This window comes from Nerophis lumbriciformis, linkage group LG04 (assembly GCF_033978685.3).
Source record: "Nerophis lumbriciformis linkage group LG04, RoL_Nlum_v2.1, whole genome shotgun sequence".
In the NCBI taxonomy this organism is placed as follows: Eukaryota; Metazoa; Chordata; class Actinopteri; order Syngnathiformes; family Syngnathidae; genus Nerophis; species Nerophis lumbriciformis.
The window spans coordinates 437,716-453,697 of record NC_084551.2 but is presented as its reverse complement, the minus strand read 5'-3'; the positions used below and the strand labels follow the sequence as shown (position 1 = coordinate 453,697).

Genomic DNA, 15,982 nt, shown 5'->3' with positions numbered 1-15,982 from the left:
CGGCGTTCGGTTCATCCCGCAGCGCCAGTTCTGCTTACCAAAAGTGGCCCACTCGGCTCACCAGGATGAGCCCCACCCCTTTTGTGAGCGCACTGCGCGCGGAGTGACCCCTGTTACGAGCCCCCGGACACGGGGGTGGCGGGCAGGTAAGCTGCTTACCTGCTGCGCGTGACGCCGGCCGCGGCGATGGCGGACGAGGCGGGGTGTCGGTGCTGTGGGCGCGGTGGTGACCCTGGACGTGCGTCGGGCCCTTCTCGCGGATCACCTCAGCTACGGCTCCCGGTGGGGCCCTCTCGGGGGAAGGGGCCTCGGTCCCGGACCCCGGCGAGGCGTCCCTTCTCCGCTCCGTAAAAGTGTCCATCTCTTTTTTTTTTTTCTTCTTCTGTTGTGGCATATGCTGCAGGTGCCTGCTCGTTTTTCGTATGTGGGTAACAACATTTAACTATGTATACATATTTCCCAATTGGTTTAACTGCCACCCGCCTGAATCTATTTAAAATCTAATTTTTTTTTTATTTCAACCGCCCAACCCGCGGATAATCCGCGGACTCCGCGGTTGTGTCCGCAAACCGCGCATCTCTAGTACTTACTACTTCTACTGGGAAGAACACGGAGCCTGTTAATTCGATTAAGCACTGTTACCACCTGAATGCAGGCTTGTGTATCGTTCTAATATGAATACTAGAGCGTAGACATACAAATTAAAATCTCCCATGCTGCTTGCTACCCCTCAGACACATCACTGTGACCCACTATTTGAGAAACGCAACCTAAGGGCACCAAACATTAGCTAAATATGTCCTGTTTATCACCTACTTGCTCCACTTTTGAGAAACCAGGCACTGTAACTTTCGGTGAGGTCTCATGACATCATTGGAAATGACACACCCCTAGATAGATGAGCCCACCCCCACCCCCATACACTGAACACTTCAGAGGACTAGTTTTTTTTTTAAAAGTAGTCTTTTTTACACATCATAAAATTAAGCTCTGAAAACAATGTCAGCTATGTACAATTTATATTTTGTTTATTGCTGTCAAATGATGATTTTTCTTAAAGGCCTACTGAAACCCACTACTAGCGACCACGCAGTCTGATAGTTTATATATCAATGATGAAATCTTAACATTGCAACACATGCCAATACGGCCGGGTTAACTTATAAAGTGCAATTCTAAATTTCCTGCGAAACTTCCGGTTGAAAACGTCTAGGTATGATGACGTATGCGCGTGACGTCGATGGTTGAAACGGAAGTATTGGGACGCCATTGTATCCAATACAAAAAGCTCAGTTTTCATCGCAAAATTCCACAGTATTCTAGACATCTGTGTTGGTGAATATTTTGCAATTTGTTTAATGAACAATGGAGACTGCAAAGAAGAAAGCTGTAGATGCGATCGGTGTATTAGCGTCTGGCTACAGCAACACAACCAGGAGGACTTTGACATGGATAGCAGAGGCGCTATCCGACGCTAGCCGCCGACCGCATCGATGATAGGGTGAAGTCCTTCGTCGCTCCGTCGATCGCTGGAACGCAGGTGAGCTTCGGTGTTGATGAGCAGATGAGGGTTGGCGTAGGTGGAGAGCTAATGTTTTTATCATAGCTCTGTCGAGGTCCGTAGCTAAGTTAGATTCAATGGCGTCGTTAGCAACAGCATTGTTAAGCTTCGCCAGGCTGGAAAGCATTAACCGTGTAGTTACAGGTCCATGGTTTAATAGTATTGTTGATTTTCTGTCTATCCTTCCAGTCAGGGGTTTATTTCTTTTGTTTCTATCTGCGGTTAAGCCCGATGCTATCACGTTAGCTCCGTAGCTAAAGTGCTTCACCGATGTATTGTCGTGGAGATAAAAGTCACTGTGAATGTCCATTTCGCGTTCTCGACTCTCATTTTCAAGAGGATATAATATCCGAGGTGGTTTAAAATACAAATCCATGATCCACAATAGAAAAAGGAGAGAGTGTGGAATCCAATGAGCCCTTGTACCTAAGTTACGATCAGAGCGAAAAAAGATGCGTCCTGCACTGCACTCTAGTCCTTCACTCTCACGTTCCTCATCCACCAATCTTTCATCCTGGCTCAAATTAATGGGGTAATCGTCGCTTTCTCGGTCCCAATCGCTCTCGCTGCTGGTGTAAACAATGGGGAAATGTGAGGAGCCTTTCAACTTGTGACGTCACGCTACTTCCGCTACAGGCAAGGCTTTTTTTTATCAGCGACCAAAAGTTGCAAATTTTATCGTCGTTGTTCTATACTAAATCCTTTCAGCAAAAATATGGCAATATCGCGAAATGATCAAGTATGACACATAGAATGGATCTGCTATCCCCGTTTAAATAAAAAAAAATCATTTCAGTAGGCCTTTAAATTAGAATAATCACACTACAATTTTGATTAAGATTAATCTCTGTTAATTACTTACTTATGTAGTTTGAATTAACTTAAAAAAGGATTTCACTATTCTGACACAATTGCAATTTTCTTGTCAGAATGTCAACCATGAACCTTTATTTTAATCTTTAGTTGAATGCACATCATTTATTTGCTCAAAACTTGCAAACAAGTACCATATTTTTCGGACTATAAGGCGCACTTAAAATCCTTTAATTTTCTCAAAAATGTACAAGTGCGCCTTATAACCCGGTACGGCATAATTCTGGTTGTGCTTACCAACCTCGAAGCTATTATATAATCTATGCAACACTTTAACCAAAGAATCACCGCCACATGTTATGTGGACCACAAGATAGTGTTTTAAATTTTGAAAAAAATCATAATATGACCCCTTTTAATGCGCCTTATATTCCGGTGCGCCTTTTGTATGAAAATAGACCTGAATAGACCTGCTCATCGGCAGTGCGCCTTTTAATCCGGTGCGCCCTATGAAAACAATCTGTCAGCTATGTACAATTTATATTTTGTTTAATGCTGTCAAATGAGGATTTGTTTAAATTAGAAAAATCACACTACAATTTTGATTAAGATTCAACTCTGTTAATTACTTGCTTGCGTAGTTTAAATTAACTTAAAAACTACTATTCCACTAGTCTGATACAAATGCAATTTTATTGTCAGAATGTCAAATATTAACCTTTTTTATCTTTAGTTGAATGCACATCATTTACCGTATTTGCTCAAAACTTGCAAACAAGTATGTATAATATTGCATATCGGGGCGGTATAGCTCGGTTGGTAGAGCGGCCGTGCCAGCAACTTGAGGGTTGCAGGTTCGATCCCCGCTTCCGCCATCCTAGTTACTGCTCCCAGTGCCACCCACACTGGTTTATATGTAACTTAGATATTGGGTTTCACAATGTACAGCGCTTTGAGTCACTTCAGAAAAAGCGCTATATAAATGTACACTTCATAAATAACATGGTGCTGATGAAGCAAACTTTTCCACAGAGCACACAAGTTGACCTCTCTACGCATTTTTGCATTGACTTGATCATAGCAACCTGTGCTGCTTTTCAGTTAACCTTCATCCGTTAAGGAAGGTAAAGGAGCATATTTGATAAAAAAAATTCAGTGATTCACTTGCATTTAAACATAATAGTGCAATGAACTTTGTGAGTAATCACGTGTAAAACTCTGACAAACCTAATTAAAATGCAATGCGGATTACGCAGTTTGGCAGCGGAAAAGCGGCACACGATTAATTTTTTTGTTTTTAATTGAACCTTTATTCATTCAGGTATGGTAATTTAGAACAAATTCACATTTACAATGCAGACCTGATTGAAAATGAACATTTTCAAACAGAGAGAAAACAAGTAATACTCTTGTTGTCCTTGCTGACCCCTGTACGCTTGGTGAGTGTACTCATATTAAAACCATATCAAACACTATTTTCCTCCTGCTGGTAAAAGCAGCCTTTTTATTATTATGCGTTTGGACTGACTGTGGGTTCGTAATAACAGAGTGGAATTCAATTTATTCATGTCATCAAGTTTCTCTTTCTCTCTACAGTGACCCGACTTGCAGTGTAACTCAGGAGCCCCTTTTTTCCCTTCTCAATGTGTCCTATTTCTCCTCCTCGCAGAGCCTCGCCAGTATGACATCTGTTACGGTCAAGGTGAACCGAGCGCTCTCTGTGCCTCCCGTGCCCCTTGACCTCCCGTTGGCAGCCAACCACGCAGCCTCTGTGACCATCGCGCCGCCGTCGGCTCACATCGGCATCGCTCCTGTTCAGATGAGACTCCTCTCGTATGACTTACGGGAAGGACAGGTACTCTCATTGCCATTCTGTTGGTGGTGTGGTGCAATGAAAAGACTGCATGATACAAACTAATACTTGTTGTCTGACCTAGTTTAACACTCGTTTTTTTCCACTGGGTCTTCTCAGTCATGCTTGCAAATTCAATTGATTCAAACTATTTCAGCTTTTTTTTTAGCACCATAGCATTGGTGTTTTGCTCTCAGAAAGGTGACAGCTTCTCCCAAATGTCTTCACACATAAATCCCCGTCCTTATCACCCGCTCTCTCACGCTGTTTTGCCTTCATAGGCGTCACTGTCACTTTTTTTCCCCCCACGACGCTGCCTTTCTCTCCTTCTCCCCGCTCATCCTTCTTGTTTAGAGCCTGGCACGTAACCAGAGAAGCAATCCAGCCAACGCCTCTAAGTCATTGATTTGCCAAAAACAAAATAACACTCCGCTTTATGATGTCACAAAATTACAAACTCCTCTTTCTCTGTCTGCAGAATCTCATCAGTGCTCCTTGTTTACGTTACACAATGAGAATTAGTGTGTTCAAGCAGGTGCACAACAGCTACAGTAGTTAATCCTACTTTCCACAGGGCCCTAACACTCGCAGTAAAACTGTCTCTGTTTATAATGTTTTGCCTTTTCATTGTCATGATGTGATGTTTTATATTTAAACCATTTGCATTGTTTGTTCTACGAGGATTGATCATCATTCTTTGCCTTCTGCTCTCTCCAGGACAGTAAGACGATGTTGTCTCTAACCCGCTCCGAGGCAGGTTCCATCTCCCTCTCACTGGGTATGAAGACCAAGCATCTGCCTTCATCCCCCTGCCTGCTCATCCACTTCCACGGTGGAGGCTTTGTGGCTCAGACATCCAAATCCCATGAGGTGAGATTTTTAGGGATTTAACAGGCTTTTTTTTTTAGGTTTTTCTAACCCTGACCGGAAGGCCATATATTACAAAACCCCAAACCAGTGAAGTTAGCATGTCGTGTAAATGGTAAATAAAAACAGAATACAATGATTTGCAAATCCTTTTCAACCTACATTCATGTGAATTCCCTGCAAAGACAAGATACTTAACGTTCGAACTGGTAAACATTATTTTTTGCAAATATTAGCATTTGGAATTTGATGCCTGCAACATGTTTCAAAAAAACTGGCACAAGTGGCAAAAAAGACTGATAAAGTTGAGGAATGCTCATCAAACACTTATTTAGAGCATCCCACAGGTGAACAGGCTAATTGGAAACAGGTGGGTGCCATGGTTGGGTATAAAAGCAGCTACCATGAAATGCTCAGTCATTCACAAACAAGGATGGGGCGAGGGTCACCACTTTGTGAACAAATGCGTGAGCAAATTGTCGAACAGTTTAAGAACAACATTTCTCAACAAACTATTGTAAGGAATTTAGGGATTTTACCATCTACAGTCTGTAATATCATCAAAAGGTTCAGAAAATGTGGAGAAATCACTGCACGTAAGCGATGATATTACGGACCTTCGATCCCTCAGGCGGTACTGCATCAAAGACCGACATCAGTGTGTAAAGGATATCACCACATGGGCTCAGGAAGACTTCAGAAAACCACTGTCAGAAACTACAGTTCGTCGCTACATCTGTAAGTGCATGTTAAAACTCTACTATGCAAAGCGAAAGACATTTATCAACAACACCCAGAAACGCCGCCGGCTTCGCTCGTCTAAGATGGACTGATGCAAGGTGGAAAAGTGTTCTGTGGTCTGACGAGTCCATATTTCAAATTGTTTTTGGAAACTGTGGACGTTGTGTCCTCCGGACCAAAGAGAAAAAGAACTAATTGTTATAGGCGCAAAGTTCAAAAGGCAGCATCTGTGATTGTATGGGGGTGTATTAGTGCCCAAGACATGGGTAACTTACACCTCTGCGAAGGCACCATTAATGCTGAAAGGTACATACAGGTTTTGGAGCAACATATGTTGCCATCCAAGCAATGTTATCATGGACGCCCCTGCTTATTTCAGCAAAACAATGCCAAGCCACGTGTTACAACATCGTGGCTTCATAGTAAAAGAGTGGGGGTCTTAGACTGGCCTGCCTGTAGTCCAGACCTGTCTCCCATTGAAAATGTGTGGCGTAATATGAAGCCTAAAATACGACAACGGAGACCCTGGACTGTTGAACAACTTAAGCTGTACATCAAGCAAGAATGGGATAGAATTCCATCTGAAAAGCTTAAAACATGTCTCCTCAGTTCCCAAACGTTTACTGAGTGTTTTTAAAAGGAAAGGCCATGTAACAAAGTGGTAAAAATGCCCCTGTGCCAACTTTTATGCAATGTGTTGCTGCCATTAAATTCTAAGTTACCGGTAATGATTATTTGCAACAAAAAAAATTACGTTTCTCATTTCGAACATTAAATATCTTGTCTTTGCAGTCTATTCAATTGAATATAAGTTTAAAAAGGATTTGCAAATCATTGTATTCTGTTTTTATTTACGAATTACACAATGTGCCAACTTCACTGGTTTTGGGTTTTGTATTTTTCTGCACCCTGACTATTGTTGTTTAATATATTAGCCTGCCAAAACAACCAAAACGCATTTGTCAGCATCTCTGTGAAATAATACTATCACATGGAATGTGTGGATAATCTAATTATTTTCTAATGAATCCTCTTACACACCTTACTTCTTTCTACTCTGTCATTGGTTGACCAGTGTCTGCTGTCTCCAGGCAACTTTTTTTTTTATACTGTTATAACTTGCAAAAGAAAGCCTGATTCGACATAGATGGCGTATAAAAATCAAGAAATCAAATTATTAAATTTCAATTGTGACAAATTGATAACTTGAGGCAATTGCAGCAAAGTAAAGCAAACCACAGAGATTTAATCTGATTTGCTTACGAAACAACATGAGTAGACATTTTTGAGGTCGTTCCTGGCTTTATTGTCATTGCACTTAAAAAATACTATGAGATTAATTTTCAGTACAACCATCAAAAAGCAGACATAATGAATACAGTTACAGGCATATACAGAACAGGAAGACTGATGTTTTGCCACAAAAAGGTAAACATGGGAGGAGGAGGAGAGAAAAAGCAGCTCTCATACTAAGCTCCTTTGAGACTGGGCTCAGTTTGAGACCAGAAAAAAACCTTGAACAAAACAAGGCACATATGAACACATTACGGCTCACAACAAACTCAAGACTTGCAACGGGGGAGGGAGAGGCATCTGGTCCGAAGCTGCAGCCATCAGGGCGCTGCTCCGTAGGCCATTATACAGCAAAGGCGTAGGGCGGAGTTGGGGTGGGGGTATGTGTGCGTATCTGTGTAGTAGTCTATAACCCAAGAGGTCGCTCCGCTCAGCCTTCCGACACAGAGTCAACATCCTAGCGATCTTTGAAGGAGGGGAGGAATTTTCTTCAGAGCATCTTTCACTGCAATGGTCTCGCTGGGGTGTTGACAGCACAGCCTTGCCAAGGCCAATGCAGAGGAAGCCGAATTGTAGCTGTGTTTTAAATAATAAATGATAAATGGGTTGTACTTGTATAGCGCTTTTCTACCTTCAAGGTACTCAAAGCGCTTTGACACTACTTCCACATTTACCCATTCACACACACATTCACACACTGATGGAGGGAGCTGCCATTCAAGGCGCTAACCAGCACCCATCAGGAGCAAGGGTGAAGTGTCTTGCTCAGGACACAACGGACATGACGAGGTTGGTACTAGGTGGGGATTGAACCAGGGACCCTCGGGTCGCGCACGGCCAATCTCCCACTGCGCCACGCTTACGGTGTATTATGTTTTATTGATCATCACATTTTTTTTGTTTAGTTATTTTTTAGTAGAACAGCTCTCATTAGTTTGTATTTATCTAATATCGAAAAGGTGGTCATGTCAGGTTCAAACACTGATGAAATCTATTAAACAAGACAAGAAGCAAGGAATTAAACGGAGACAGAATTAAATTTGGCTCAATGAGGAGAAACGCGTACACCTGTACCCTTGTACAGTGTTCCACGCTCTGACGAAAGATTGTACGCCTCCTCTTTTATTTGGACTTTCCCTGATTACATGGCAACAGCTGTTTCTAAAGGGAGGGGGTCGTAAACAGGTGCTGCCTTTGGCCACAAAACAGTTCAAAGAAAAGTTTGCCTGGAGGGGAGTCTGGTCCTGCTTCCCCGCCGCTTTGTAGTTCTCAAGTCAAGACAAAATCTTTCTGTGGATTACAATACATCAAAGAAACAGAACACCTTCATGTTGCTTCCCATCCTACACAGTGGAGTTTTACAAGTCTTCTTCTTGGTAGGATCAAAGACAGCTTTTGTTCTCTCGCAGGGCGAGCTGAACTCAATGTAACACAAAGTTTTGTGATAACTTAGATACAATTATTCTAACAGGTCATATACAGGGATTCTATCTCAATACATTACAAATTCATGGAAAATGTGTATTATGATCCGTATAGGACAGGATCCAGGTTAAGACTCTGCTTTAGGTGGTCTCTTAGTCTGTAGAGAACTCAAACCTGAAATAAATTAATGTTTGCACAATATGCAGCTACATGTTAATATATTCGCATTCAGCTGCAGTGAGTATGAGGCATACTGTATATTTGAGGAAATACCTTAAATTAATTCTGCTCTTTCTGCTTTGTGCTGCCATCTTTAATTATAGGACTCAGCAGTGATGGAGAGAATACTGTTTTTAGCTTCCTTGTGTTGTCATGTTCACCAGTAGTTGCACGCTGTGATGCAGGACAACTTTTCAGGAAATACAATGTGTCCTGCAACTTCCTGGTTTCGCAAAAGCAACTGGAGCATGACAAAGGAGCTTTTAGAGCAGAGGCTTAGCAACGCTGTCATTCTGAATGAACTAAGACCATATAGGCTTTCGAGTACCTCATTTGTGTTCTCCTAGACCTAAAAAAGTAATAATCACCCATTTGGACATGTTGCCAGGTCATCGCTCTTCTACCTCAAAGTTGCTTGGACAGGAGTTCTAACACCTGGTCAAAGGATGCGGCAGCTGCTCTAGTGATGGTTGCGCGGTGATGCTGACTCATATTACAAATTAATGACTTCTGTTCACTTTAGAGTCCCTTGCAGCTCCATTTGTGCATCGTTAAAGAATAGATGCAAGACAGGAATTCTATGGATATGTGTGAATGTGTGCGTACGAGCTTGTCTATTATTTTTTGTTGCTGCCAGGAAGTGTGCACCACAACGGTTTCCGCAGTCATGTAAAATTAACCAGCCTTGGGCAGAAAACTAACACTGCAACACACCCCTTAGTTTTACTGCCTTCATACTTGTGAATGATGAGCTTGCCTTGACCGGCATCAACTTTATAATAATAATAATAGATTTTATTTGTAAAAAGCACTTTACATTGAGCAAACAACCTCAAAGTGCTACAGTGTATTAAAAAAAAAATAGAAAAGTAATAAAATAAATATAAATAAAAACTAGAACAGCCTAATCGCCAGAACTACCACGCATAAATCTAAAAAAAAGGCTTTTAAAAAAAAAAAGAAGGGTTTTTAAGCCTTTTTAAAAAGCATCCACAGTCTGTGGTGCCCTCAGGTGGTCAGGAAGAGCGTTCCACAGACAGGGAGCGGTGGAGCAGAAAGCCCGGTCTCCCATTGTTCGTAGCTTTGTCCTCGGAGGTTGGAGGAGGTTAGCCTGTCCAGAGCGGAGGTGTCGTGTGGAGGATTTGGGGTTGAGCAGTTCCTTGAGGTAAAGGGGGGCATTACCATGGAGGCACTGGTGGGTTAGTAGGGAGACTTTGTATTCAATCCTGAGTGGAACAGGAAGCCAGTGAAGGGATTTGAGAAGTGGTGTGATGTGGTCGCATTTCCGCACTCTCATCAGGATCCTAGCAGCACTATTCTGCAAGTACGGTACTGCAGCTTCTGGATGTTCTTGCTGGTGATCCCGACAAGAAGTGAGTTGCAGTAGTCTAGCCTACTTTGACTCATGTTGACACTCATATGATTGACAGTACGCACACAATGGACACTTCATTAGGTACACCAGCACTATCTCAGATGATCCACTTTTGGTCAAAAAGTGCACACAAATTTGATGAACTGGTTTTAGGAATACCCGTGTTGACCACACACACACACTCAATTTCCTGAGCTCATTTATTATAACAGCAGGAGTCTTCCGACACTGCTGAGTTTTTGGAGCGGCTGAGTCAGCAATTGTCGAGGTGACACTAAACTATAGACGCACCTCACTTTGCCTGACATGTTCAAAAAAATAAAACTCATGACAAGCCTTGAAGTCCAAAATCTCTGCTGTTTTAACCTGCTCGTACGCACCCTTTTGTCTTTCCCCTATCAAATAAGGACAGGATGTCTTTTATTATAGACGCACACTAGAGAAAATTGAGGTGAGCGAGAGGGCCAGCGATCCTTTGTCTAGACAGCAAGCCAGAAATGAGATAGACGACATCACAGGGACGAGTCATTTTCATAACTTTTGTCACCACTCTCTGCTCATCCCTTTTTTCTCTTTCTTGTGGCAGCTGTTGCCTCTCATCGCTTTAACAGCATATTAAAAATTCCCTTTGAAACTATAGTCTGTTATCCACTACCTATACAGTACACTTGTGTTGTTGTTTTGTGCAGCCCTATCTCAAGAGCTGGTCCCAGGACCTCGGCGTCCCCATTCTGTCAGTGGACTACTCCCTGGCACCCGAGGCCCCCTTTCCACGGGCCCTAGAGGAGTGCTTCTACGCATACTGTTGGGCTCTGAAGAACCACCACCTACTTGGTACAGTACTTACAGTACACTCCCCTTGACACTTAACTTCTATATAAAGTATATAAAAACTAGTAATTTTACTTACTTGCCACACGAGAGCAACATTTATGTCTTTACAAAGACAATAATCCTGTTTTAATTGACCTTGAATGATGAATTTTTAATGATGTTCTAACAGTAACGTGTGCCTGGAGCCTGTGTATGGGTTAATGTGAGAAAAATCTTTAATCCCCCTCATTTGTTTGCTCTGTTTTTAAGAGAAGAGGCACTGAAGCTTTGCCTTAAGGGTGTTCATGACATTATGACGGATAAACCTTCCTCGTGGACATGATAGCCTGTGTCTGAGTATACACCCACCACTACATCTTAAAATGAAGCCAAGTACCATGCTGAGTGTCCTTAATCAGCTAAATTCTGGAACAGTGGTGCCTCAACTTACAAGCACATTGTGTTCCACGACCAAGCTTATACCTCAAAAAGCTTTTGACAGCCCGGCCCTCTGAAATTATTAATGTTGTTCAGCATTTACCTTGAGGACTGGACTAATGCAAGGTCTCCTTGGGGCTAGTGTTTCCAAGGCTACTTATCTGCCTATTATAAGCAACTTGTTTTTATAGAGCATATTTAAGTGACGCACCAGAAAAGTCAGAGTTGACAACAAGCGATATGTACCGGTATGTCTGTACCAAAGGTAATGCTTGACCGTATGGTTTAATGAGTCTGGACCAAACAAAACCAATTGAAACATGGCAAAGACAACATCTGTAGCTTCCCAATCATTTTATGGATACATGTTTGTACCAAACATTTATCCATAAATGACCTACCAAACATTTATGTCTGTACCAAAGGTAAAGCTCGACCATACGGTTTGATGAGTCCGGACCAAACAAAACAAATTGAAACATGGCTAAGACGGCATCTGTAGCTTGTCAATATTTTTATGGATAAATGTTTGTACAAAAATATTTATGTCTGTAACAAAAGGTAATGCTCGACCATACGGTTTGATGAGTCCGGACCAAACAAAACAAATTGAAACATGGCAAAAACAGTATCTGTAGCTTCTCAATATTTTTATGGATAAATGTTTGCACAAAATATTTATGTCTGTACCAAAGGTACCGTATTTTTCGGAGTATAAGTCGCACCGGCCGAAAATGCATAATAAAGAAGGAAAAAAACATATATAAGTAGTACAGGAGTATAAGTCGCGTTTTTTGGGGAAATTTATTTGATAAAAGCCAACACCAAGAATAGACATTTGAAAGGCAATTTAAAATAAATCAAGAATAGTGAACAACAGGCTGAATAAGTGTACGTTATATGAGGCATAAATAAGCAACTGGTATGTTAACGTAACATATTATGGTAAGAGTCATTCAAATAACTATAACATATAGAACATGCTATACGTTTACCAAACAATCTGTCACTCCTAATCGCTAAATCCCATGAAATCTTATACGTCTAGTCTCTTACGTGAATGAGATCAATAATATTATTTGATATTTTACGCTAATGTGTTAATTTCACACATAGTCGCTCCTGAGTATAAGTCGCACCCCCGGCCAAACGATGAAAAAAACTGCGACTTATAGTCCGAAAAATACAGTAATGCTCGACCATACGTTTTTTGTTTTTGGTACAGACATAAATGTTGTACCAAACATTTATGTCTGTACCAAAGGTAATGCTCGACCATACGGTTTGATGAGTCAGGACCAAACAAAACAAATTGAAAGATGGCAATGACAGCATCTGTAGCTTCTCAATATTTTAATGGATAAATGTTTGTCGTTTGGGCATTTGTGACTTCATGCTGCAGACTGAGTGCTCGCAGAAAGGACATATTTTTTTAATGGTTTGTTTCTCAGATTTGATAGCCCGCCTCCTCTCCTTTGCACTAGCCTTAGTTTCGATGGTTGGAGGGCAGGATTGTGTCGATCTCTGAGAGGAGCTCAAACGCGCACGTCAACTGTCGAGTCAAAACTTGTAACAACATATTAACTCTTTATTGCTCAAACGGCATAACCCTGTCACAAATATTACTTAAACCAACAATTAAAATGCTCGTTACTTATGGTATGCTCCCAACTTAAAGCATCCCAAAAAGCTAAGAGACCACTCGTATCTGAAATTACCCGTAAATGAAGGTATCACAGTAAAAAAGGTAGATTTTGGTCAACACACTTTCAGCACAGCGTTGTGTAGTTCTGCTACTGGATCTGTTTAGATAGAGTAGTTGGGCAGAAAGAAATGCAGGTTATTTGGATGCAAATGGAATGTGCCTGCTTGAGCATGCAGTGTCAAAAAGTGATTTCTATGAGACGTTTTTGTTGGTTATAGCCACAGGGGAGACAAAACGCACATATACGTTTGTTTTACACACTTTTTATGTCGTTTTTAGCACCTCTGTGGCACTCATGAAACCGCAACGTTTCCCTCTTTTTCCATCTTGTCACCTACCGCAACAATATTTCCAGGCTGGACCGGAGAGAAGGTTTGTCTGGCGGGCGACAGTGCCGGAGGCAACCTGTGCGTGACGACGTCGTTGCGTGCCGCGGCCTACGGCGTCCGAATGCCAGATGGCATCGTGGCTGCCTACCCGGCCACCCTGCTGACCGCCTACGCCTCGCCCTCCCGTCTGCTCACCCTCATGGATCCCTTGCTGCCGCTGAGTGTTCTCTCCAGGTGTCTCAGCGCCTACTCAGGTGCGTGTCCTGCTGTAGGATGCAGGTTTTTGTTTTTGATGTGCACCATTTATAACGTCCTCGGCTTCCTTTACCAGTTTTTCGTTATAATGAGCAATGTTTTAAAGGGTAAATTATTCCTCTGTGTCGCCCTTGCTTTAGGTTTTAATGATCGTATTCATCACAGAGGTTTGTCTGCTCTCGTGAAATATAAATAATTTCTTCCTTAGCGAGAGTTGTGATTGTAAAACTGGCAAATCCTCTTATTAGCATTTATATTGTTCCCCAAATGTGCTTATTGTGGCATGTAAATAAGCAGGACCCGCAGAAACGTTTGTCTGACAAGTGGGGACAACAGCGAACGACCATATTAATTAAGCCTATCAAGGAAATAGTCTTTACTTTGTTTACGGGCAATAACTATCACTTTGTTATTCCCTCCTCGTTGTTATCTGCACTATTAACAAATTGCCTTTTGCAACATTGAATCAGCACATTTATTTACTATTGCAGCATTTTCCTTTTATCACCTTCCCAGTTTTTATGTCAAAACCCCCCACACCCTCTTTAATCTAATGCCCCCACTTGTCTCTTGGTCCAGGTAATGAGCCGCAGACGGAGAAGCAGGTGGAGAAGGAGAGCACACTCAGCATGGTGAGGAGGGACACGGCGCTGCTGCTGCGAGACTTTCGACAGGGAGCGTCCAACTGGATCCACTCTTTACTGGACTCCAACAGGGCCGCCATCCCCTCCAGCACGGATGTAGAGTCAGGGGAAACCACTGGTAAAGCCGTGCATAAAGTGTACTTCAAATATGTTTGCGTTTGTTGCACCCTTGATTACAGCGACATGTTTTATTCAGATAATTATTTGATCTAAAAAGAGACGCCTCTTTCCTTTCCTTAACGGCGCTTGCATTTTTTGTTGTTGCTGAATTTACTTTATCACCAACAATAATGTAAAAATAATGAGCGGAATTAATTAAAGATGCTACAAAAAATTTATTTTTATGTACAAAAACAAACTTAACTATTTTTAACGGTGACAGTGGCGGTACACACACATGCACCTTCATTACTATCAGCTTTAATTATTTGTCTTTTTTTCTCCTCATTGCACTGATGGGTGAATAATTGCATTTAAGCCTGTGCATGTTGGAGCATTTTCAAAATAGTTTTCTTACACACGCTAGACTCTGCTTTTTAATTGTGTGAATGCTCCAAGACTCATGTAATGTATCCCAACAACAGAGGCATAAGTCCTTATTACATTTTAACAAAAGTGTATACAAAAACATGTTACAACAGAAAGTAAGCAGCAATTAACAGTAAGTTATCAAATAGATTAATCATAGTTTTGAGAAAGTAATACAACCACAATGCAATATGTTACCACATACATCAACAGCTAAATAAGCAGCTTTTGTAACCTGTAATGAAATGTTTTTTTATTATCATTTACATAGCAAATAATAATATTGTGATGTGTATCGTTATCGCAGGAGGTGGCAATATACATATAGCAATATAAATGTTAGGCAATATTGTCCATCCCTACTCCCAATCAGAGGCCAGCTCTAGTCATTCGCTCGCAAAAGACACATCACTAATCTTTACTCGGGGTCCACTTATCGTCTCCCTGTTGGATTTCACCTGTGTACGTAAATCAATTCATATCATTTCCCCTCACTGGAACAAGAGGTATCTTGACATTAATTGTTCATTACCGCAACCATAAATTTCCCCGATGACCCCTTAGCCAGATCACGCCCTCGCAGTTTATTTATACGGGTACCGCTTTAAGCCTCCCATTGAATTTCTGTTTCCTTGTCTCAGACGTGGTGAGGAAGAGCGTGTCAGAGACGTCCATCTGCTCTCCTCACGTGGACCCCCCAGCGTCCTCGGAGCCCACAAACCTCCACACTGGCAAATTATCTGGGAAGAGCCAGACATGCCAGGACCTGGTAACCCATAATTCCACCTCCCACTGTGCACCACTCCTGTCTGAACGCAATGTAGGTCACACTGCTGTCCAGATGAAATGAACCTTTTATTTCAAAGAGCTGAAAGGAAGTTGTATTTATGAAAACAATTGAACTGCATGGACTACAACAAATTGAGCAGAAATGTGTACTTTAACTAGAATAAATGATACTGTCATGCTTTAGAGTAGAGGTGTCCAAACCTTCTCCACTGAGGGCCATACACTGAAAAATTAAACCATGCGACGACCATTTAGATATTTTTCATTTTCAAAACCAATCCAATATGCAGATTTTTTTTTACCTTTAGCCCCAGTCATATATCCATCCATCCATT

General features: G+C 41.7%; 1 protein-coding gene across 4 annotated transcripts in view; it reads left to right on the top strand.

Moving 5' to 3' along the window:
* Positions 1-15,982, top strand: part of lipeb (lipase, hormone-sensitive b) — a 72,637-nt gene that overhangs the window by 40,033 nt on the left and 16,622 nt on the right. For all 4 annotated transcript variants that reach the window (XM_061947179.1, XM_061947170.1, XM_061947195.1 and 1 more), the window contains 6 exons: positions 4,044-4,229; positions 4,944-5,096; positions 10,836-10,980; positions 13,458-13,685; positions 14,266-14,448; positions 15,500-15,678. In XM_061947179.1, coding sequence (XP_061803163.1) covers positions 4,044-4,229; positions 4,944-5,096; positions 10,836-10,980; positions 13,458-13,685; positions 14,266-14,448; positions 15,500-15,678 — 1,074 coding nt within the window. The remainder of the gene's footprint in view (positions 1-4,043; positions 4,230-4,943; positions 5,097-10,835; positions 10,981-13,457; positions 13,686-14,265; positions 14,449-15,499; positions 15,679-15,982) is intronic.